Here is a 21,168-nt window from a genome sequence, read left to right on the forward strand (position 1 = left end):
GAGGCTGGGCTGGAACAAGGTGTGAAGGTGTTTTGTAAAATGGCTCATTTTCAACGTGGATCATCTGGCTGCAGCCAGGCACAGCCCCTGCACACAGCCAGCGTGGGGTCCCTCCCGTGGGCTGCCGGGCACCCCGGTGCCTGCCGCCTGCTCTGCCCTGTCCTTGGGGAGCAACGTGCCTGGCCAGCCCTGCACGTGGCCTCAGGGCCACGCTTGGCTCCCGTTACACCTCTGGGTGCCCAACCCGTGGCCGGGGTGGGCTGGGCCTGCAGGGTCTGGATCTGACCCGCCAGGGAGCCCCAGCACAGCCGTGGGGGCTGTGCCAGCAGTGCCACGCCGGGCTCTGTCCGAGCTGCTGTCATTTCTCCTGGGTTCTGTTACAGCAAACGCTGTATTTTCATGGTTTCCTACAATAAACTGCAATGCCAGACTCGTTCCAGAGCCTCCCTGGCACAGGGGGAGCATGGGACTGAGCTATCTGTGGGGCTGGAGTGTGCATGGGGACAGGGTGACAAGGGACATGGGGAGCTGGGTTGGCCGTGGGGTCACGGGGCTCCAGGGTCACAGGGCTGTGGGGTCACGGGGCTTTGGGATTGCAGGGCTGTGAGGCCACAGAGTTGTGGGGTCTCAGCGCTGTGGGGTCATGGGGCTGTGAGACTGCAGATCTGTGGGGGTCTTAGGGCTGTGGGGTCATGGGGCTGTGGGGTCTCAGGGCTGTGGGGTCATGGGGCTGTGGGGCTGGCTGCAGGGTTGTAGGGTAGCAGGGCTGTGGGGTGGCAGGGCTGTGGGGTCATGGGGCTGTGGGGTCTCAGGGTTGTGGGGTCATGGGGCTGTGGGGTCATGGGGCTGTGGGGTCTCAGGGTTGTGGGGTCATGGGGCTGTGGGGTCTCAGGGCTGTGGGGTCATGGGGCTGTGGGGTCTCAGGGTTGTGGGGTCATGGGGCTGTGGGGTCATGGGGCTGTGGGGCTGGCTGCAGGGTTGTAGGGTAGCAGGGCTGTGGGGTAGCAGGGCTGTAGGGTCACAGGGCTGTGGGGTCATGGGGCTGTGGGTTTTCAGGGCTGTGGGGTCTCAGAGCTATGGGATAGCAGGGCTGTGGGGTCATGGGGCTGTGGGGGAAGCGGGCAGTGGGGTCTCAGGGCTGTGGGGTCTCAGGGCTGTGGGGTCTCAGGGCTATGGGGTCTCAGGGCTGTGGGGTCTCTGGGTTGCTGGGTCACAGGGCTGTGGGGCTGCAGGGCTGTGTATTTGCAGGGCTATGAGGTAGCAGGGCTGTGGGGTCTGAGGGCTATGGGATCACAGAGCTGTGGGGTAGCAGGGCTGTGGGGTCTCAGGGCTGTGGGGTCTCTGGGTTGCTGGGTCACAGGGCTGTGGGGCTGCAGGGCTATGGGGCAGCAGGGCTGTGGGGTCTCAGGGCTGTGGGGTCTGAGTGCTATGGGATCACAGAGCTGTGGGGTAGCAGGGCTGTGGGGTTTGAGGGCTATGGGATCACAGAGCTGTGGGGTCTCAGGGCTGTGGGGTCTGAGGGCTATGGGATCACAGAGCTATGGGGCAGCAGGGCTGTGGGGTCTGAGGGCTATGGGATCACAGAGCTGTGGGGTCTCAGGGCTGTGGGGTCTGAGGGCTATGGGATCACAGCGCTGTGGGGTAGCAGGGCTGTGGGGTCTCAGGGCTATGGGATCACAGAGCTGTGGGGTCTCAGGGCTGTGGGGTCTCAGGGCTGTGGGGTCTCAGGGTTGCTGGGTCACAGGGCTGTTGTGGGGCTGCAGGGCTGTGTATTTGCAGGGCTATGGGGTAGCAGGGCTGTGGGGTCTCAGGGTTGCTGGGTCACAGGGCTGTGGGGCTGCAGGGCTGTGTATTTGCAGGGCTGTGGGGTCTGAGGGCTATGGGATCACAGCGCTGTGGGGTCTCAGGGCTGTGGGGTCTCAGGGCTATGGGATCACAGAGCTGTGGGGTAGCAGGGCTGTGGGGTCTCAGGGCTATGGGATCACAGAGCTGTGGGGTCTCAGGGCTGTGGGGTCTCAGGGCTATGGGATCACAGAGCTGTGGGGTAGCAGGGCTGTGCTGCTGGGCTGGCCGTGGGCCCGTGAGAGCAGGCTGTCCAGCAGCAGCACGTGTCCAGGGGCGTGCACGGCACCGGGGCCACGGGGCCGGGCTGTCCTTTGGGCCGTGGCCAGCAGGTGCCAACCGTGCCCAGCCCGGGCAGCGCTGACGTGTCGGGTCCTGCCCGTGCTCTGCCTGGCCACGTGGGTCGCTGCCACCCCATCACAGGGGGCTCCTGGAGGGGACAGCTCTCCACTGGGCCCAGAATAAACTTCAGCACTGCTGGGGAGTCCCATGGGCAGCCAGAACAGCCTGGGGGGCTGCTGGGTGCTGAGGCACCTTCTCAGATGGGTGTTGGAGCTGGACCCCCTCACCTGGGTGCTCTGCATGGCAGGGGCAGGGTCCACGGGTGGGTGGGTGCCTGTCCCTGGAGCTGGAAGGGGATGGGCCCACAGGGCTGAGCTCTCTGTGAACAGGCAACTCTTTGTAGGGCCCAGCCCTTCAAATCAGGGCCCTGTTCTGATCCCTGGGGCCCTGCCCAGGCCTGGGGGGGGCTGAGGGGGGAAGCAGCAGTGCCAGGCACACCCCATCCCCTTTGGGGCTCTGTGCTAAGCACACGACCCCATATCCAGCTGGCAGAATGGATCTGGGGGTGGAGGGGGTGCTCCACTGTGCCAGATGTCCATCAATGCACCCCCCTAGCAGTCTCGGGGAGCCCCCTGTTCTCCAGAGACCCCTTGGCTGCACCCCAGCCCAGCTCTGATAGCTGCCAGCACGTGCCAGGCTTCCTGGGCACCTGGCACAGCCGCGGGCCCCACCCAGAGCCCACATTCTGTGGCCGAGGGCTCCATCAGCTGCCCAAGTGCTGCTCCTGGGGCTGCTCCCAGCCAGCCAAGCCCTGGCCCCGTGCCTGCCACCACACGGGCTTTTCTTTGGGCAAGGGTTGCTCTCCTTGTTTTTCTGCCTTTTCAGCCGTTGCCAAAACACTCCCAGTGCCCAGGAACGGGGCCCAGCTCAAACTGGAGCTGCCAGGGGGCCGCCAGGGATGGCTGCTCCCAAGGTTTGTGCCCTGCTGCTGCCACGCAGCCTCTTCTTGCAGCATCCCCCGGAGCCTGTTTGGGGCTCGGTGAGGGTTTGGAAGAGCCTGGGCTCACAGGAAGAGGGGAGCAGGACACGCTGCAGGCAGCCAGGGGCACACGTGCAGCTGAGCATTCCGCCTGTGCAGCCACGGGGAAAGCGGGTGCGTCAAACCAGACGCGGCAAACCGTGGGCAGAAACTGCCAGGAGGGGTGAGAGGGACGGGCTCTGGCGGCATGGGTGACATCCAGAGGGGGTGACACGGTGACATCCCCAGCAGCAAGGCCAGCGTTTCCTGGAATGGCAAACAAGAGCCACCACCCAAGCCCAGGCCGCACCTCGGCGGGCGCCAGGCCTGTCCCAGAGAAGCCCCCCTGGCACACGGCTGCCCCCCATCCTTTTATTTGATAAACACACCCCAGCCCAGGATCTGCCACCCCGCCGAGCCAAGCCCGGCACCGACACCCCGCAAACAGAGACATTTATATAAAACAACACCACAAAAATCGCAGCGGGAGCCCGAGCCCCGTCCTCCTGGCATGGGAGCGGGGTTGCAAAGCCAAGCGAGCGCGGGGACCGTGGGCTGTGTGCGGGATCTTTCCCTCCCTCTCCCACCTCCGCTCGTGCAGTTCTGTCATGTGCGCGAATCCGGCTGCTCCAGAACCGTCCGGCTCCCGCTGCCCACGGCCGGGCAGCACCGGGGGATGCGCCCGGGGCCGGTGCTGCCCTCCCGGGAGCGGGGGGCGCCTCTCTGCTGGGGCTGCCCCCTCCCCTGGGCAGCCGCGCTCCTTCCAGCCAGCCCTTCACAGGTTGTCGGAGCCGGCGGCGGGGTTGGTGTAGGTGAAGGTGCCCGACCTCGTGGTGCTGCCGCCGGCCACCTTCGGGGCGGGAAAGGTGAGAGGAGCGTCAGGGCTGGGCTGAGCCCCCATCCTAGGGCAGCACAGGAAGGCCTGCGCCCTCTCCATGCCAACTATGGGCAAGCAAAAATCGCATTCTCCCATTGTGATGGGCACAGGAAGATCTGCACCCTCTCCATGCCCATTTGTGGGCAAGCAAAAATCGCATCCTCCCACCGTGGTGGGCATAAGGAAGACCTGCACCCTCTCCATGCCAACTATGGACAAGCAAAAATCACATTCTCCCACCGTGGTGGGCACAGAAAGATCTGCACCCTCTCCATGCCAACTGTGGACAAGCAAAAATTGCATCCTCCCATTGTGGTGGGCACAGGAAGATGTGCACCCTCTCCATGCCCACTATGGGCAACCAAAAATCACTTCCTTCCATTGTGGTGAGCACAGGAAGAGCTGCACCCTCTTCACGGCCACTATGGAACACTAAAAATCGCATTCTCCCACCGTGGTGGGCACAGGAAGACCTGCACCCTCTCCATGCCCACTTGTGGACAAGCAAAATTCGCATTCTCCCACCGTGGTGGGCACAGGAACATCTGCACCCTCTCCATGCCCACTTGTGGGCAAGCAAAAATCACTTCCTTCCATTGTGGTGGGCACAGGAAGATCTGCACCCTCTCCATGCCCATTATGGACAAGCAAAAATCGCATTCTCCCACCGTGGTGGGCACAGGAAGACCTGCACCCTCTCCATGCCCACTGTGGGCAAGCAAAAATTGCATCCTCCCACCGTGGTGGGCTGCTGCCCCTATCCATGGGCACTGTGGGCACCCTGAGACCCCATCCATGGGCACTGTGGGCACCCCGGGCTCCCATCCATGGGCACTGCGGACACCCCGGGCCCCCAGGGACACCCCGGGCCGCCGCTCCCCGTGCGCAGGAGGAGCCGTGGCGGCCCCGGCCGTGTTCCCGCACGATAAGCCGGCCCGGCGAGTGCGAGGGTAAATATTTACCCAGGCCCCTGGTATTTGCTCAGGGTGAGCTGCTCTCAGCGAGCCGGAGCAGCTGGACACGGCCCCGCCTGGGGGGAGCACAGAGCGGCCCCCCCCGTGCCCAGCATCGCCTGGCAGAGCCCTCTGTGGCTCCCGGAGGCACAGCGGCAGCTCCGGCTGCAGTTTGGGAGCTGCCGGTGCGGGATGAGGGATGCTGGCTGCGGGAATCACCTCCTCAGCACCGCCTCCGTCAGCTCTGCAGTGCCCCAGCGCTGCCCCCACCCACGGCAGAGCTGAGGGACGCAGCAGGGCAGGAGAAGGGGCAGGGTGGGCAGGCAGCAAGCCCCCTGAATGCCGGGCACGGGGAGAGGCTGCCCAAGGTCGGGGGAACTCCCCGGAGCCGGGCCGGGTGTGCCCGCGCTGGTTGCTGCTCCAGCCAGGCGTGAATGTTACACTCACCTGCCGGCAGGGCTGGGGAGGGACGAGCTCCCTGCGCAGCGTCCCTGCCCCGCCATCCCCGTCCCTGCCAGACCCGTCCCTGCCAGACCCGTCCCTGCCATCTCTGTCCCTGCCATCTCTGTCCCTGCCATCTCTGTCCCTGCCATCTACATCGCTGCCCTGCCATCTCTGTCCCTGCCATCCCGTCCCTGCCATCCCCGTCCCTGCCATCTCTGTCCCTGCCATCCCCGTCCCTGCCATCCCCGTCCCTGCCATCTCTGTCCCTGCCATCCCCGTCCCTGCCATCTCTGTCCCTGCCCTGCCATCCCCATCCCTGCCATCTCCATCCCTGCCCTGCCATCTCTGTCCCTGCCATCTACATCGCTGCCCTGCCATCCCCGTCCCTGCCATCTCTGTCCCTGTCATCTCCGTCCCTGCCCTGCCATCCCTGTCCCTGCCCTGCCATCTCCGTCCCTGCCACCCCTGTCCCTGCCACCCCTGTCCCTGCCACCCCTGTCCCTACCATCTCTGACCCTGCCATCTACATCCCTGCCCTGCCATCCCTGTCCCTGCCATCCCTGTCCCTGCCATCTCTGACCCTGCCATCTCCGTCCCTGCCCTGTCATCTCTGCCCTTGCCATCTCTGCCCCTGCCCTGCCTTCCTCATCCCTGACATCCTCATCCCTGCCCTGCCATCCCCGTTCCTGCCATCTCCGTCCCTGCCATTCCCGTCCCTGCCCTGCCATCTCTGTCCCTGCCTCACCATCCCCATCCCTGCCATCCCCATCCCTGCCCTGCCATCACCTCCCACTACCCCAGGGATCCCAGCCACGCACCCAGGGATTCAGCCCTGCTCCCTGGGAGCCCCCAGGTGTGTGGGCGCCCGGCTCTCACCTGGCTGTAGGGGTTGGGTTTGCTGTTGGGGGACACGTAGCGCCCGTGGCTCTGGTACTGCAGGTACTCAGCCATGGGGTGGTAGGAATCCTTCTGGCTGAGCAGGTCCAGCTTCCCTCGGCTCTTGCGGCGGCACGTGCAGGTGGACTTGGGGAGAGAGAGGGCTCAGAGCTCGGCTGGTGTGGGCACAGGGACAGCGTGCAGGTGAGGGCTGGGGATGGGGCCTCACCATCAGGAGGAGGCAGGTGAAGATGGTGAAGAGCAGCAGGATGCTGACCAGGACCAACAGAGCGATGGCCCAGTCCGGGATCATGGGCGCTGGAGCTGGGGATATCACTGTTGCAGAACCTGAAAGGAGCAGAGCTGTGTGTGCACCACAGGCAGAGCTGGGACAGAGCCCTGAGAGGGCCCTGGGACAGGACACAGGGTCTGAGCCCTGCTGAGAGGGATCCTGCCCGACACAGGCACTGGGAATGTGCCCCACCCTCTGCAAGCCCCGGCCTCAACCAGGACAGGGCAATGCTTCTGGAGCCCCCCAAGCTTCCCCCAGGCTCCATCCCCGTCCCTCCCCAGGTTCTCACTCTGGATGCTGTCCAGCTGCAGGCCCATGATGAAGCCATTCTGGTCCAGGCTCTTCCTCAGGCGCTGCTCAGCAGCGTCGGCAGTGACGGCGTCGCTTCCGTTCCCAAACACGAGGGTGGACTGGACCTGCACCGAGCCTTGGCTGCATGGGAGGAGACATCAGCACCCGGACTGCCCCCTGAGGGGGTACAAACCAGGGGGATACACTGCGGGACACCTCAGTGGCGCTGCTGCTGCTGCTCACCTGTACTGCAGCTCACTGCACCCGGTGTAGGTCTGCGTGCCCATGCAGCCCGGGCAGCCAAAGACGTGTTGGAACTGGAAGGAAGCATTGAGGTCATGGCCACCTCCCCAAGACACAGACACAGACACAGACACCCCACTTTCCTGTCTCCGTGCAGAACTGGCAGAATGGATGCTTCCATGGAAAGCCTCAAATTGAGGGGGGTCCTTCCCATCACATCCTCTGCCCCAAATTGAGGGGGGTCCTTCCCAGCACAACCTCTGCCCCAAATTGAGGGGGCTCCTTCCCAGCACAGCCTCTGCCCCAAATTGAGGGGGGGTCCTTCCCAGCACAGCCCAGAGCCTCTGCTGGTGGGGCTGGGACTCACCATGGTCAGGACAGTGCGGCTCAGGCTCCTGTAATCCTCTGATGCTGGGTCACGCAGGCTCTCGTTGAAGCTCCTGTTGATGATCCGGAAGGACAGCGGGACACGGACGAGCAGCTGGACAGGACCAGGCAGCTGGGCTGAGGTTTTGCTGGGGTTGAGACCACCCTGGGTGGGAGCTGTGCTGCTCTCAGACGTTATCTGGGTGGGGAAGACCTGAGCACTGGTGCTCCCGTTGCCTTGGGTGCTGCCGTGCGTGGCGGTGGGAGCGGCAGAGCTGCCGTTGGTGCCAAGGTGGGGTGCCCAGCTGCTGCTGTTTGAGGTGGCATTGGCATGGGGGATGGCTGGGCTGCTGGGGACGGGCACCACGGTGCCATTGGATGTGGCATTGCTGGTGGAGTGGTTGCCAAACTGGAAGTTCGTGCTGTTTTTGCCAGGGGACGCGGTGGCGTAGGGGAAGCCGGGGGTTTGGGGCCGGCTGGCCCGTGTGCTTTTGGGGAATATATTTGGCAGCCAGGTGCTGGCGGTGCTTTCCGTGGTCATCTCCACGGTGGTCGTTTCGGTGGTTTCCATCTCCATGGTTGTCTCGGTGGTCGTGGCACGGGTACCTGGAGGAAACCCCTGGGGTCAACGCCTGCAGCTCGGTCAGGGAAGGTTTCACCCAAAACACCTCATCAGCTGGGCACTGTGGGCAGCACCACAACCCCCAGCACCCACCAGGCAAACAAGACCTTCAGCAACACCCCAAGATCGGGCACTTGCGGCACCACCAAGGGTCCAGGTGCAGCTGGCTGGGCACTGACACCAGCGCCATGCCCAGCCAGCTGCAAACCCTGGCATGCCACCCAACGAAGCTCCCCTTGCTGTGGGTGACAGGCTGGGTGCCCTCGTGCCCTCCAGACCTGCCTGGCCTGGCTGGGGGCCAGCACGGGCAGCTCTCGGGCAGGTTCCCAGCGGGGTCTGGGTGCTCAGCGGGACACACCTGCATTCCAGCCCGCCAGCCCCGGGCACAGCCTGCTCCGGCTGGTCCCGGCACAGCCCAGCCCTTGGCCGAGCTGTGGACACGAGCTGTGCCCTGAGCCCCCAGCTACCAACGCACCTGGGCACAACCAGCCCCGGGTGCTGCACCCCAGAGCCAGAACAGGGTGCCAGGATGCCACTGGTGCCAGCATCCCCCAGTCCCCCCTTGGACAGGGATCCCGCTCTGCTCCCCCTGCCCCTCCCCTGTGCCCAGCCCCTCACCTGTGCCCAGCACCAGCAGCAGCAGAAGGACAGGGAACGCCATGGGGCTGGTCCAGGGGGTGCCGGCGCCTCTCGGGGCTGGGCAGCGGCTGCTCTCCCGTTAGCCGGTGGCACACTCCTCACTCCAGGGATCCGGAACTGGCAGCTCGGCAGCGGCCTGAGCTTTATAGAGCACCTGGAGCAGGTGGGGAGGCCCCGCCCCGCCGCCGGCTCCAGGCGGGGGGGGTCGTTCTGCCCCGCTTGGCACAGGGGTGCCACGGCGCCCAGGGGGCACCCACAGCGTCAGCCCCCCAGGTTGGGTCCTTCACGCTTCCCTGGCTCTGGAGATGCCACTGGCAGCGTCCCCGCGCCTCGGGTGGGCACAGCCCCGGTGGGCACAGGACGGGACAGCAGCCGGGCATCCTGGTGCAGGGGTGGAGCAGCGTCTGCCAGGCTGCCCACGCTGAGCTACCAGCCCGGTGCGGGGCACGGGGGGCACAGGGAGCCCCCCCAGCCCCTGGCGCAGGGGGGGCCTCATCCTCCGGCTCAGCCCAGGGTTAATCATTAGCGGCTGGTCATCGCCTCGCCCTACACTCAAATAAGCAGCGGTGACCCCCCCGAAACGATTACGCAGGTACAGCCCAGGGCCCCACCACATCCCAGCGCCTCCCTGCAAGCTCCCTGCAGGTGCCAGGGCCCCCCCAGCAGGCACGAACCCCCATCCCCAGCCAGGACACGGGGGATGCCAGGTGCCAGCGCCCCACCCCAGAGGTAACGGGCACCGCCCGTGCCTGGGCGCAGGTGACATGTGCTCCTGGCACGGATGGGCATCAAAAGCTACTGGTGCCACTGTGCAGAAATTCCCGATCCCTGGGAGAGCCGCAGTGTCTCAGCAAGGTGCTGATTCCTGTGAGGGTCCCAGTTCCTGGGGAGGTCGTGGTTGGGATCCCCACATTTGGCTCCTGGCCAGCCTCGTGCGAGGCCAAAGCGCCACCCCAGGCACGCCAAAGGGTTCTGAGGCGGTGCTGAGAAGGGGAGCAGGGAGGGGGGACAAGGGCAAGAGATGGATGTGCAGGTGGAGTGGGACACAGCACCACTCTGCTCCCCCCACAGCACTCTGCTCCCCCCACACCACTCTGTTCACCCCACAGCTCTCTGTTCCCCCCACTGCACCACTCTGCTCTCCCCACAGCACTCTGTTCTCCCCACATCACTCTGCTAGCCCCACACCACTCTGCTCTCCCCACACCACTCTGCTCTCCCCACAGCACTCTGCTCTCCCCACACCACTCTGCTCCCCCCACAGCTCTCTGCTCTCCCCACAGCACCTCTCTGCTCTCCCCACAGCTCTCTGCTCTCCCCACAGCTCTCTGCTCTCCCCCCACACCACTCTGCTCCCCCCACAGCACCACTCTGGTCCCCCCACACCACTCTGTTCCCCCCACAGCTTTCTGCTCTCCCCACAGCACTTTGCTCTCCCCACAGCTCTCTGCTCCCCCCACACCACTCTGCTCTCTCCCCACACCACTCTGCTCTCCCCACACACCACTCTGCTCTCCCCACACCTCTCTGCTCTCCCCACACCACTCTGCTCTCCCCCCACAGCTCTCTGCTCACCCCACACCACTCTGCTCTCCCCACACACCACTCTGTTCCCCCCACATCACTCTGCTCTCCCCACAGCTCTCTGCTCCCCCACAGCTCTCTGGTCCCCCCACAGCACTCTGTTCTCCCCACATCACTCTGCTAGCCCCACACCACTCTGCTCCCCCCACACCACTCTGCTCTCCCCACACCACTCTGCTCTCCCCCCACAGCACTCTGCTCCCCACAGCTCTCTGCTCTCCCCACACCACTCTGTTCTCCCCAGAGCACTCTGCTCTCCCCACAGCAGCCACAGCCTGGGCAAGCCAGGCCACGTGCAGGCAGCACCTCTGGGCAAACATTTCCTTCCCAAAAGGCCTCACCACGGGAAAGGCTCTCCCCGTGCAGTGATGCTGACCCTGCTGCCCTCTGCTCCAGCCCTCATCCCCCTCCCCACGCAGCCCTGGGGGTTTTCCCCTGAGCCAGCCCTAATCCCCCCGGAGTGAGGGGCGCAGTTTTCCTCCTGCAGACCCCACAGAGGACACGCTGTGCGTGGGGCTGAGGGGCAAGAAGGGGTGCCAGCAACTGCTCTCACCCACCAGCCCTGGGAGCAGGGGCCATTAGCCCGCCCTGACCATGCCCAGTGGGTTCCATGTGCCCACCTTGTCCATGCCCAGTGGGTTCCATGTGCCCACCTTGTCCATGCCCAGTGGGTCTGTGTGCCCACCTTGTCTTGTGGGTCTGTATGTCCACCCTGCCAATGACCAGTGGGTTCCATGTGTCCACCCTGTCTGCCCAGTCAGTCCCACGTGTCCACCCAATCCGTGCCCAGTGGGTTCCATGTGCCCACGCTGCCCACGTCTGGTGGGTCCTGTGTGCCCACCACCCCACGGGCTCCATGTGTTCACCCTGTCTGTGTCTTAGGGGTTTTATCTGCCCAACCCCACCCTGCCCAATGGATTCTGCGTGCCCAACCTCGCCGTGTCCAGTGGGTCACAGGTGCCCATGCCCACCCTGTCTGGTGGGCCCTATGTATCCACCCTGTCCATGCCCAGTGTATTCCCTGTGTCCAGCCTGTCCGTGCCCGGTGTGTCTGTGTGTCCATGTCCGGTGTGTCCATGTGTCCGTGTGTCCGTGTCCGGTGTGTCCATGCCTGGTGTGTCCGTGTCCAGTGTGTCCGTGTGTCCGGGTCCGGTGTGTCTGTGTGTCCGGGTCCGGTGTGTCCGTGTGTCCATGCCCGGTGTGTCCGTGCCCGGTGTGTCCGTGTGTCCGTGTTCAGTGTGTCCGTGTGTCCGTGTCCGGTGTGTCCGTGTGTCCATGTGTCCATACCCGGTGTGTCCGTGTGTCCGTGTGTCCGTGTCCGGTGTGTCCGTGTGTCCGTGTGTCCGTACCCGGTGTGTCCGTGTGTCCGGGTCCAGTGTGTCAGTGTGTCCGTGTGTCCGTACCCGGTGTGTCCGTGTGTCCGTTTGTCCGTGTCCGGTGTGTCCGTGTGTCCGTGTGTCCGTACCCGGTGTGTCCGTGTGTCCGTGTGTCCGTGTCCGGTGTGTCCGTGTGTCCGTGTCCGGTGGTCCCGACTCTCCCCGTCCCCACCCCGGGCCGGTGGCCCCGAACCTGCGGCGCCCCCTGGCGGACACAGCCCCGCATGACGCTCCCGCCGCGCACCGGGACCAGAACCGGGACCGGGACCGGGAGGGGAAAGGTTACTCTACTAGAGTGAAACCGGGAGCGAGACAGGGACTGGGACTGGAGCGAGAGCGGAACCGCTGCTGGGAACAGACCGGGAGCGGCATCGGGAGTCGAGCGCAGTAATGCAGAACGGGAGTGAGAGCGATACTGGAGCGAAACGGGACCGGGACTAGGAAAGGGAGCAGGAGATAGAGCAGGAGCGGAGCGGGACCGCACCGGGAATGGAACCGGGAACGGTACCGGACCGGGATCGGAGAGGGAGCAGAAGAAGGACCGGAACAGGAACGGGAACCGCGGCGCCCCTCGCAGCTCGGGGGCGCGGGAGGAGGCGCTCAGCAGCCAGCGGTGATTTCACCTGTCCCGGTACTCCCGGGGAGAGCCAGCTGCGCTCCCGCCGCGGCCCCGGTCCCATCCCCAACACCGGAGGGCAACCCCGCGTTGCCCTTTTAAGAGGGGCCCGGTGCCGCCGCGCCCATTGTCGCCGCCGCCGCCGCCGCGGGGCGGGGGGGCCGGGCCGGTGCCGGGGCGGGCGGGATGGGGGGGGTGGGGGCACATTCCGCCGCGTTGCCGGGACAGCCGTCGCCGTGGCGACCGGTCCCTGCCGCCGAGCCGCGGTGCGCGCCGCGCAGTTCCCACGGAGCGGCCCGGGCGGCGGCGGCGGCGGCTCCGCTCCCTCCGGGGCGGCGGGAGGGCCGGGATGCGGTGCAGTGTTGTGCTCTCGCCCACCAATATTGCACTCGTCCCGGCCTCCCGCCGCCGCGGGCTGCGCCGGTGGGACCGGCCGGGCGCTGACGCAACCCCGCGACCACCGGGAGGACGGCGCGGGACGGAACCGAGAGCACGGGGGCGGGGGGGGGACCCGTGGGAACCCCTTAAAGGAGCGGGCGCGCAGGGTAGAAAACACTCAAAACTTTATGGCCAGGCGTGGGGCAAGGACCGGAGCGCCCGGGGCAGGCGTGGCGGGAGCCCCGGCACTGCGGGGCCCCGGTACTGGCAGTGCAAAGTCCGCGGGGGGCCGGGAACGGGGCCCGGCCGGGAGGAGCGGCGGGGCCCGGTGCGCGTCCGGGTGCCGCCGGTGGCGGGAGCCCGGAGCGCCACCGGTGCCGCTGGCGGGGGAGGCCCGTGCCGGGCGCGGTCACTCGCGTCCCTCCAGCAGGAACCGGCGGAAGGGCTCGAAGTCGGCGGGGATCGTGTCTGTGGGAGCAGCGCGGGGGGCGTCAGGAGCCGCCGAGAGCGGCGAGCTCCGGTAAAGCCCCCGGGCCAGGGCACGGGAGGGGATGCTCGGCCGGCCGCCGGGCCGGGGCGGGGGTCCCGGGGGGCCCTGCTCACCGTTGCAGCGGTACTGCAGGTTGGACCAGATGATGTTCTCCTGGGAGAAGCAGAAGACCCCCAGCCGGCCCCCGCGCATCGTGGTGTCGATGATCACACCGGAGTCGGCCACCAGCTGCGGGCCCTCGTACAGACGGACCCTGCCGGGGAACGGGGCCCGAACGCTCAGCGGGCCCTCACCGGGACCCCGCCGGGGCCAGCTCCGGGATTCCACCGGGACCCCGCCGGTACCCGACCGGCAAACACCGGGATCCCACTGAGACGCCATCGGGGCCAGCACCCGGATCCCACTGGGATCCCTCCACGAGCAACACCGGGCCCAGGGCATCCCGACCCGGGGACGGTGGCACCGGGCTGTAGCCGGGGCATCCTGCGGGAGACTGGGCCGGGGGCACCGGAGCGGCTGGGGCACCGGAGCGGCTGGATGCTCGGGCCGGGGCCCCCCGCCGTGGCCGGGCTGAAGCCCCCCGCGCCGCCCCCGGCCCGGCCCCGCCGCCTTTGTCGGGCGCTTTGCATGTGAAAGGCGCCGGCGGGGTCGCCATGGCGACGGGACAATGGCCCCGGGGGCCCGGGGGGCGGAGGGCCCGGCGGCGGAGCCCCCCCGCCGCGGCCGCCCCGGCGGGAGCCTTAAAGGAGAAACGCGGCTGCGGCCCCACCGGGCAGGAACCCTCCCTCCCCATGGCCAAAATCCCCCCCAGTGCGGTGGTGTCAGGGGCTGGATCCCTCCCCATGGCCAAAATCCCCCCAGTGCGGTGGTGTCAGGGGCTGGATCCCTCCCCATGGCCAAAATCCCCACACTGCGGTGATCCCACAGGGATGGATGCTCCCCCATGGCCAAAATCCCCTCACTAAAGTGGTCCCACAGAGCTGGATCCCCCCTATGGTGGGCATCCCCTCACTAGGGTGGTCCCACAGAGCTGGATCCCCCCCATGGCCAAAATCCCCTCGCTAAGGTGGTCCCACAGAGCTGGATCCCCCCCCATGGCCAAAATCCCCTCACTGCAGTGGTCCCACAGAGCTGGATCCCTCCCCATGTCCAGCATCCCCTCACTAAGGTGGTCCCACAGAGCTGGATCCCTCCCCATGGCCAAAATCCCCCCAGTGCGGTGGTGTCAGGGGCTGGATCCCCCCATGGCCAAAATCCCCTCACTGCAGTGGTCCCACAGAGCTGGATCCCCCCAATAGTGGGCATCCCCTCACTAGGGTGGTCCCACAGGGCTGGATCCCTCCATGGCTGGCATCCCCTCACTGCAGTGGTCTCAGGGGCTGGATCCCTCCCATGGCCAAAATCCCCTTACTAGGGTGGTCCCACAGGGCTGGATCCCTCCCCATGGCCAAAATCCCCTCACTAGGGTGGTCCCACAGAGCTGGATCCCCCCATGGCCGGCATCCCCTCACTGCTGTGGTCCCACAGGGCTGGATCCCTCCCCATGGCCAAAATCCCCTCGCTAAGGTGGTCCCACAGAGCTGGATCCCCCCTATGGTGGGCATCCCCTCACTAGGGTGGTCCCAGGAAGCACAACGCCTCCTCAAGGACATCCTCCTACCCCTGAGGGGGATCCGCAGGACCTTACTCGTGGCTATCATCAGGGCTGCTTCACTCTAGGGCTCGTTTCTCCCCAGTGACTTCCCCCCGCACTGGGGGTGCACCGTGGTGTCACAGCCCCCTCCCCAGCGGTCCCCACGCCCCCCTGCTCACCTGATATAGCCCACCTGGGGCCTGTGTGCCAGCTGCCAGCGGTAGGACGTCTTGTCCCTCCAGCCCACGTTCCGCGGGTCCTTCCAGAGCAGGCGGACGTGGTCGGGCGTGTGGCCCGTGTGCCACAGAGCGTTGCGCAGGTGCTCCCCGGGGCCCGTCGAGGATTTCACCGCCTGCAGGCGCATGGGGGCTTCAGGGGGGGGCTCAAAAGGGGGCCTGACCACTCCCGTGGGTGGGGGACCACCACCCACCTTGAGCTGCAGCCCCGGCTCGGCCACAGCCCGGAAGGGGGTGGCCTGCCAGTAAGTCTGCTCCGTCTGCTTCCACATCACCACGTAGAAGCTGGCGCTGTCCTGGTAGCTGAAGATGAAGCCGGCGTAGTCATCGTCGGTGACGGTGTTGACGTGGAAGGTGCCCTCGAAGTCCACCCCGTTGAAGGCTGTGTAACCTACAGGCGGGAAACGCTGTGGGGAGCCCTCTCTCCCCACGGGACTCCCAACCCACCCTCACCCTGCATGGTGGGAGTGACGGAGGGCTGCCCCCAAGAACCCGTGGGTGAGTGAATATATCTTACCCACAGCCAAACCCGGGTCGCTGTTCATGGTCTGCACGATCTCCATGCCCTGTGAGGGGACAGCTGGGTGAGGGACACCCCTGGTGACCTCCCAGTGCCCTGAGCGCCCAACCCTGCAGCGCGGCCCCCAGAAACACGGGGCGCAGCACCCACACCTGGTTGAGCACGACCCAGTTGGGGTCGATCTGGGCGTCCCCCTCGGGGTCGAGGATGACGGTCTGGTAGGCGCGGAAGTCGGTCAGCGTCACCTCGGCGCTCTCAGGGCACGCGTCCAGCTGGTCCGCCACCGTGTCATTGTCAAAGTCCTCCTCGCAGACGTCACCCACGCCGTTCCCTGGGGACAGTGCTCAGTCAGGGCTGGGCTGAGCGCAGGCAGGTCCATCTCCTCCTGCCCGCCCCATGCTCACCGTCTGAGTCCTTCTGGTTGGGGTTGGGAATGAGGCGGCAGTTGTCTGGGCCGGGTGCCACATAGTCCGGGATGCCATCGTTGTCATCGTCGTTGTCACAGTCATCCCCCAGGCCATCGTTGTCCGAGTCCAGCTGGGAGCTGTTGGGGATCTCAGCGCAGTTGTCCTTGGTGTCCTGATGTCCATCTCCATCACTGGGAGCAAGAACGAGGTCAGAGCAATGACAAAAGTGGGGATCTCCCCAAAGACCCCATTGTCCCTCCTGACAGGCCCCTGAACCAGGAGCCCACTTCTGCCCCCCGGGACACAACTGGGAGGCCACCCCACAGCAGTGCCATCCCCACCTGTCCTCGTTGGTGTCACAGATGTCTCCTACCAGGTCACTGTCCATATCTGTCTGGAGGAGAGCGGAGCCCTAGTTCAGTGCACATCCTGGGGCGAGGAAGAGGAGGCCCCACTGAGCCAGGCCCCAGTCATCCCAGGCCCAGCCTGGCCCCAGCCATACCTGAGTGGGGTTGCTCATTTCAGGGCAACTGTCACAGGCGTCCCCAACACCGTCCTCGTCCCGATCGGTCTGCAGAGGGTTGGGCACCTTGGGGCAGTTATCCAGCATGTTGGGTATCCCTGCAAGGATGGTGCTGAGTGGATGCCCTCCCCTACAGGATACCCTGGCCCCCTGGCACAGCCAGGCCAAGCCAAGAGCAGCTCACCGTCCCCATCAATGTCATTGTCACAAGCGTCCCCCTCGCCGTTGCTGTCCGTGTCCCGCTGGTCGTTGTTGGGCACGTTGGGGCAGTTGTCACAGGCATCCCCAAAGGAGTCAGTGTCCGAGTTCTGCTGGTCCTTGTTGGGGAAGAGCCGGCAGTTGTCCTGTGGAAAAGAAGACGGGGATGTTGGCACTGCGGTGATGGGCAGAGAGGAGGCCACAGTCCCACAGTGGTCAGGGCAGACAGACATCTCCAGCACCCTGAGACCATCCCCAAACCACCAGCCTGCTGCTCCCCGGGAGAAGCATCTGGAGGGACTCAGAACTGAGCCAAAACAAGAAGCCCTCCTCGAGCCACTGCCATGGCCACCCATCCAGCACAGCCACCTCCACATTCTTGACACCATCACCATCAGCATCGTCATCACACTGGTCCCCAATGCCGTCGTTGTCAGCATCCTCCTGGCCAGAATTGGGCGTCAGGCGGCAGTTGTCCTGCAGGCACAGCCAGCATTAGGGACAGGGAGGAGATGAGGGGTGGAGCACAGCCCTGCTGTGGATCCTGCACCCCCTGGGCCTCCCCTGCAGGAGCCCACCTGCTTGCAGTGCTTGTTGTTGTCGATGCAGGGCAGGGGCTCGTCTGGGTACCCATCCAGGTCTGTGTCTGGCCCACACACGTTGCCGTTGCCAGCCCAGCCCACGTTGCACTGAATAAAAAAGAGATCAGGGGCTAGGAAATGCCCTGGCAGGACCAATGCTGCCATTCTGTACCCCCAACACCCTCCTCCTGCCCCATCCCCTGCTCACAGCACAGGAGATCTCCCCGTTCCTCTCAAACAGGCAGAAGCCGTTGATGTCGCAGGGATTGGAGGTGGGAGTGCTGCAGGACCTCTGGGGCACGCAGCCAGACGTTTGGTTGCCCACAAAGCCCGACTTGCAGGGCCCACACTTGTAGGAGCCCTGGGGGAGAGAAGGCAGGGCTGGGATGAGGGAGCTGAGCGGCCCCAGGAGCGAGGGAGGGAGCGGGACAGCGCTGCTCACCTGAGTGTTGGTGCAGATGGAGTTGGGGTCGCAGCCCCCATTGTTGCCATCGTTGCATTCATCGATATCTGTGCAAACCTGTGAGTAATGTGGGAGAAATGATCACCTGGGGGCTTTTCCCTGCGGGTGGCTCTGCCCGTTCCTGCCCACGGGAAGATGTCCTGCTCCAACATCATCCATGCTGTCCTGCACTCAGGGGATCCCACGGGGATCCCACTCACCTGCTTGCTGGCCCTGGCATAGTCCACCCCCACGCCAGACACGGTGTTGCCCCGATAGCCCCGCGGGCAGGGCTCGCAGCGGAACCCCGGGGCTGTGTTGATGCACTTGGAGCCGGGGAAGCAGGGGTTGGCATGGGCACACTGCAACAGCAGAGAGACAGGCTTCATCCTTGGCACAGCATCCCGCAGGGCGGCTGCCGCCCCAGGGCATTCCCAGAGGAAGCATCCTCAGCCTGGCAGTGCCAGGGGCTGCTGGTGCCCCCCAGGCCATGCCCACCTCCTCGATGTCAGCGCAGTGGGTGCCGTTGCCCTCCAGCCCCGGCGGGCAGGGCCCGCAGCGGTACCCAGGGTACTCGTACGTCTCCATGCAGTCCACGCCGCTGAAACAGGGGTTGGGGTTGCAGCGGGAGCGGTGCTCGTGGAAGCCTGAGGAGAGGAGAGGCAGGTGAAGGGTGACACAAGGTGGCTCTTTGCCCCCCGAGGTGGGAGCAGGGCCTCGGCAGCACTCACCGCAGACCTGGCACTCCATGATGGTGTTGCGGATCAGAGACATCTCCTTCACCTGCGAGGCAGCAGAGCACAGAGCATCAGGAGGGTGCTGGGAAAACCCAGCCCGGGGAGTGTCAGCACCCCCTCAGTCCCACCTGGTCCCTGATGTCTTCCCGCAGCTCGGTCAGGAGCCGGTTGAAGAGGGTCAGCTGCGTGACCAGTGCCTTGGTCTGCTCACCTGCCAGCAGCAGAAAGGAAAGGTCAATCCCAGCACAAAATCTCCCAGGGCTGTGGGCCAGGACTGCTCTGCCCGTTGGCACTGAGCTAGGAGGATGAGGCACCTGACAGCCTGTGCTCACACAGGGCACGTTTCCCTGCAGCACACCCCACACCCTCTGATCCCACATGGGGCACTGGCACAGGCTGTGCAGGGATTTCTGCCTCTGTGGGGCCCCAAACGCCTCACCAGTCAATGAGGGAAGCAGAGCAGGGACTTACCCAGGATGGAGGCCAGCACGCTCGTCACTGCAAGGAGAGAGAAGGGGCATTACCAAATGCTGCTGTGACACCCCGGCAGCGTCACCTCACTCCTGGTCAGCACATGTGCAGCACTGCAGCTCCCACCTGTGTGGGGACACTGGGCCACGAGGGGCAGGAACACTCCTCTGTGCTGTCACCCCCAACCTCCTTGTGCCACAACCCACACGCATGACCCCAAAAGCCCCCCAGGCCATTACCTGCACTGTGGATGGACTCATCTCCTTGGAAAGGGCACTCACTCAGGGCCCCTACACGGCTCATGGACCCTCCCAGGATCAGCTTCATGGACTCTACAAACCCCTGATGCGGGTGGGGAGATGCAATCAGCACGGAGAGCTCCGCCCATCCCCAAACACGCATTAATTAGCCAGGCTCTCAACCCCCCGGGCACTCACCTGCATCCTCTGGTAAGCCTTGACCCCTGTGCGCACCTCGATGGACTCCACCTCGGCCAGGGGGATCTCGGAGAGCTCGGGCAGCCCCACGCTGGAGTCCATCTGCTTGCAGTCCACGTAGAGCTCCACGCCGAGCGCGTCCCTGCGCAGCCCGCTCAGGCGCACGATGACAGAGTGGCTCTGCCCGTCCGCCACCTGCGCGTGCTGCAGGTTGACCGAGTGCACCTTGTTGTCCTCCCGCAGGTACCTCACCAGGACTGCAGGGCAGCGGGAAGGGGCCGTCAGCTCCCCCGCCCCAGCACCGGCAGCACCCTGGCAGTGGCGTGTGCGCCCATCGTTCTTCCCTGCAGGAGCTCAGCCCCATCCGTGCCAGCCCATCGCCACCCACCTTTGTTAATCTTCCCCACCACGGACACCTCCAGCCATCGCGTGTTGTCCTTCTTGGAGTAGAGGCCGAAGAGGGTCCCGCCCTGCTTGGGGGGCAGGCGGAAAGTGGACAGGAGGTACACGTCGTTGACAGTCAGCAGCTCCATGCGGATCTTGTGGGCCACGCTGGCCATCTGCCGAGCCTCGCTCACCAGCAGCAGGTCGATGACTGCGGGACACGAAGCACCGGGGTGGCCACTGCGCCGGCAGCCGCAGCTCCGGTGCCCGGTGCGGTCACAGCGGGGGTGGCCGGGGGTGTCCCTGGACCGCCGGGCTCTGGGGGGACCGGGCAAGCCCGGGGGGCTCCGGGGCCGCCCCCGCGCGGTGGCGCTCCAGGACCGGCCGCGCCTCCTAACGGGACCCGCGGAGCCCCCGCACCGGCGGGACCGGCTGAGTCCCGGCCCGGAGCCCGCCCCGCTCTTGGGGCTTCCCTGCATCCCGCTCCGCGGAGCTCCCCGCGGGCCAGCCCCGGTAAGGGAGACACCGGAGGGACGCTCCGGGCTCCGGTACCGGCTCGGGGCGCTGAGGGGGGAGCGCGGACAGCTCGGTGCCGCTGCCGCACGGGTGCCCTCCTGCTCCGTGCAGTCGCACCGGGCAGAGCGAGAGGGGCAGCGGCGCCGGGGTCAGCCCCCGCCTCGCACTGCCCCGCGGCCCCGAGCCAGCACCGGAGCCGGCGGCCACTCAGCGCCCCGGGGCGAACGTTCCAGCGTCCCCGGTGCCCGCAGCTCCCCCGGGGCGAGCAGAGCCGCTGTCAGCGGCCGTGGGACGGGGTCTGCCGCCGCCGACCCCCCAGTGCCGCCCGTCCCGCCGCCCCGAGCCCCTCCGGTACCTTGCAGCTCCTGCCGCGCCGCGGCGGCGGCGCCCAGCAGGAGCAGCGCCAGGAGCGCGGGGCTCCCCGGTGCCCCCATGGTGCCGCCGGTGCCGCCGGTGCGGAGCGGAGCGCGGCGGGGCGGGGTGGCGCACGGGGGAGGGGCCGGCGGGGCCGGCGAGGAGGAAACAAAGAGCCGTCAATCACCGGGCGCATCCCGGGGACACCGGCGGGCCACCGGCCGCGGCTCCGGCCCCGGAGGGGGGCACCGTGCCGGCGCGGCGCACTGAGCGCGGGGCTTCGGGGACCCCCCCGGCACTGCCGGTCCCCCCGTTGACAGCGCCGGTTCACCGGGAGGTCAGGCGGGGGGGCTGAGGCCGCCCCAGCAGCGCCGGAGCATCCCGGCCCGGGAGAGCGGGACCGGCCGCGGGGCCGCTTGTACCGGGGTGCCCCACGCCGCGGACCGGCAGAGCGCCGGGGCCGCTCGGTACCGCCGGGGGATGCTCGGGCCGCGGAGCCGCTCCCGCGGAGCTCCGGCCAAGGCGGGCGGGCGGCCCGCG

General features: G+C 66.5%; 2 protein-coding genes across 4 annotated transcripts; both read right to left on the reverse strand.

The window, feature by feature from the left end:
• Nucleotides 1–3,631: 3,631 nt before the first annotated feature.
• Nucleotides 3,632–8,770, reverse strand: MUC1 (mucin 1, cell surface associated). The gene is made up of 7 exons (XM_058043027.1): nucleotides 8,725–8,770; nucleotides 7,486–8,090; nucleotides 7,119–7,192; nucleotides 6,874–7,016; nucleotides 6,522–6,640; nucleotides 6,293–6,439; nucleotides 3,632–3,992 (listed from the first exon to the last, which is right to left on the reverse strand). The coding sequence occupies exons 1-7, from the start codon at nucleotides 8,765–8,767 to the stop codon at nucleotides 3,918–3,920; spliced, it is 1,206 nt and encodes a 401-aa protein (XP_057899010.1). The 5' UTR covers nucleotides 8,768–8,770; the 3' UTR covers nucleotides 3,632–3,917.
• A 4,311-nt stretch (nucleotides 8,771–13,081) lies between these two features.
• Nucleotides 13,082–20,716, reverse strand: THBS3 (thrombospondin 3). Of its 3 annotated transcripts, XM_058042754.1 has the most exons (23): nucleotides 20,630–20,716; nucleotides 19,763–19,969; nucleotides 19,375–19,631; nucleotides 19,177–19,279; nucleotides 18,938–18,964; nucleotides 18,595–18,677; nucleotides 18,461–18,512; nucleotides 18,228–18,376; nucleotides 17,951–18,091; nucleotides 17,730–17,807; nucleotides 17,496–17,648; nucleotides 17,285–17,395; nucleotides 17,076–17,183; nucleotides 16,693–16,852; nucleotides 16,488–16,606; nucleotides 16,327–16,379; nucleotides 15,983–16,176; nucleotides 15,731–15,909; nucleotides 15,576–15,624; nucleotides 15,253–15,449; nucleotides 15,002–15,174; nucleotides 13,303–13,442; nucleotides 13,082–13,167 (listed from the first exon to the last, which is right to left on the reverse strand). In XM_058042754.1, exons 1-23 carry the CDS (start codon nucleotides 20,706–20,708, stop codon nucleotides 13,109–13,111), a joined length of 2,871 nt encoding a protein of 956 aa, XP_057898737.1. In that variant the 5' UTR covers nucleotides 20,709–20,716; the 3' UTR covers nucleotides 13,082–13,108. The 3 variants fall into 3 exon arrangements, with proteins under 3 accessions (XP_057898737.1, XP_057898736.1, XP_057898735.1); XM_058042753.1 differs by having other exon boundaries at nucleotides 15,002–15,449; XM_058042752.1 differs by having other exon boundaries at nucleotides 18,228–18,512.
• Nucleotides 20,717–21,168: the final 452 nt, after the last annotated feature.

This window comes from Melospiza georgiana, chromosome 33 (genome assembly GCF_028018845.1).
Source record: "Melospiza georgiana isolate bMelGeo1 chromosome 33, bMelGeo1.pri, whole genome shotgun sequence".
In the NCBI taxonomy this organism is placed as follows: domain Eukaryota; kingdom Metazoa; phylum Chordata; class Aves; order Passeriformes; family Passerellidae; genus Melospiza; species Melospiza georgiana.

Bases quoted from the DNA above. Each gene is read 5' to 3' on its own strand.
- MUC1 (XM_058043027.1), bottom strand. From the start codon at position 8,767: ATGGCGTTCCCTGTCCTTCTGCTGCTGCTGGTGCTGGGCACAG. The intron at 8,091-8,724 runs GTGAGGGGCTGG...GGTTTCCTCCAG, and splicing joins GCTGCTGGTGCTGGGCACAG to GTACCCGTGCCACGACCACC. The intron at 7,017-7,118 runs GTGAGCAGCAGC...CCTCCCATGCAG, and splicing joins TGCAGTGAGCTGCAGTACAG to CCAAGGCTCGGTGCAGGTCC.
- THBS3 (XM_058042752.1), bottom strand. From the start codon at position 20,708: ATGGGGGCACCGGGGAGCCCCGCGCTCCTGGCGCTGCTCCTGCTGGGC. The intron at 16,177-16,326 runs GTGGGGATGGCA...TCTTGCTCCCAG, and splicing joins TGTGACACCAACGAGGACAG to TGATGGAGATGGACATCAGG. The intron at 13,168-13,302 runs GTGAGCAGGGCC...CTGCTCCCACAG, and splicing joins CCTGCAGTACCGCTGCAACG to ACACGATCCCCGCCGACTTC.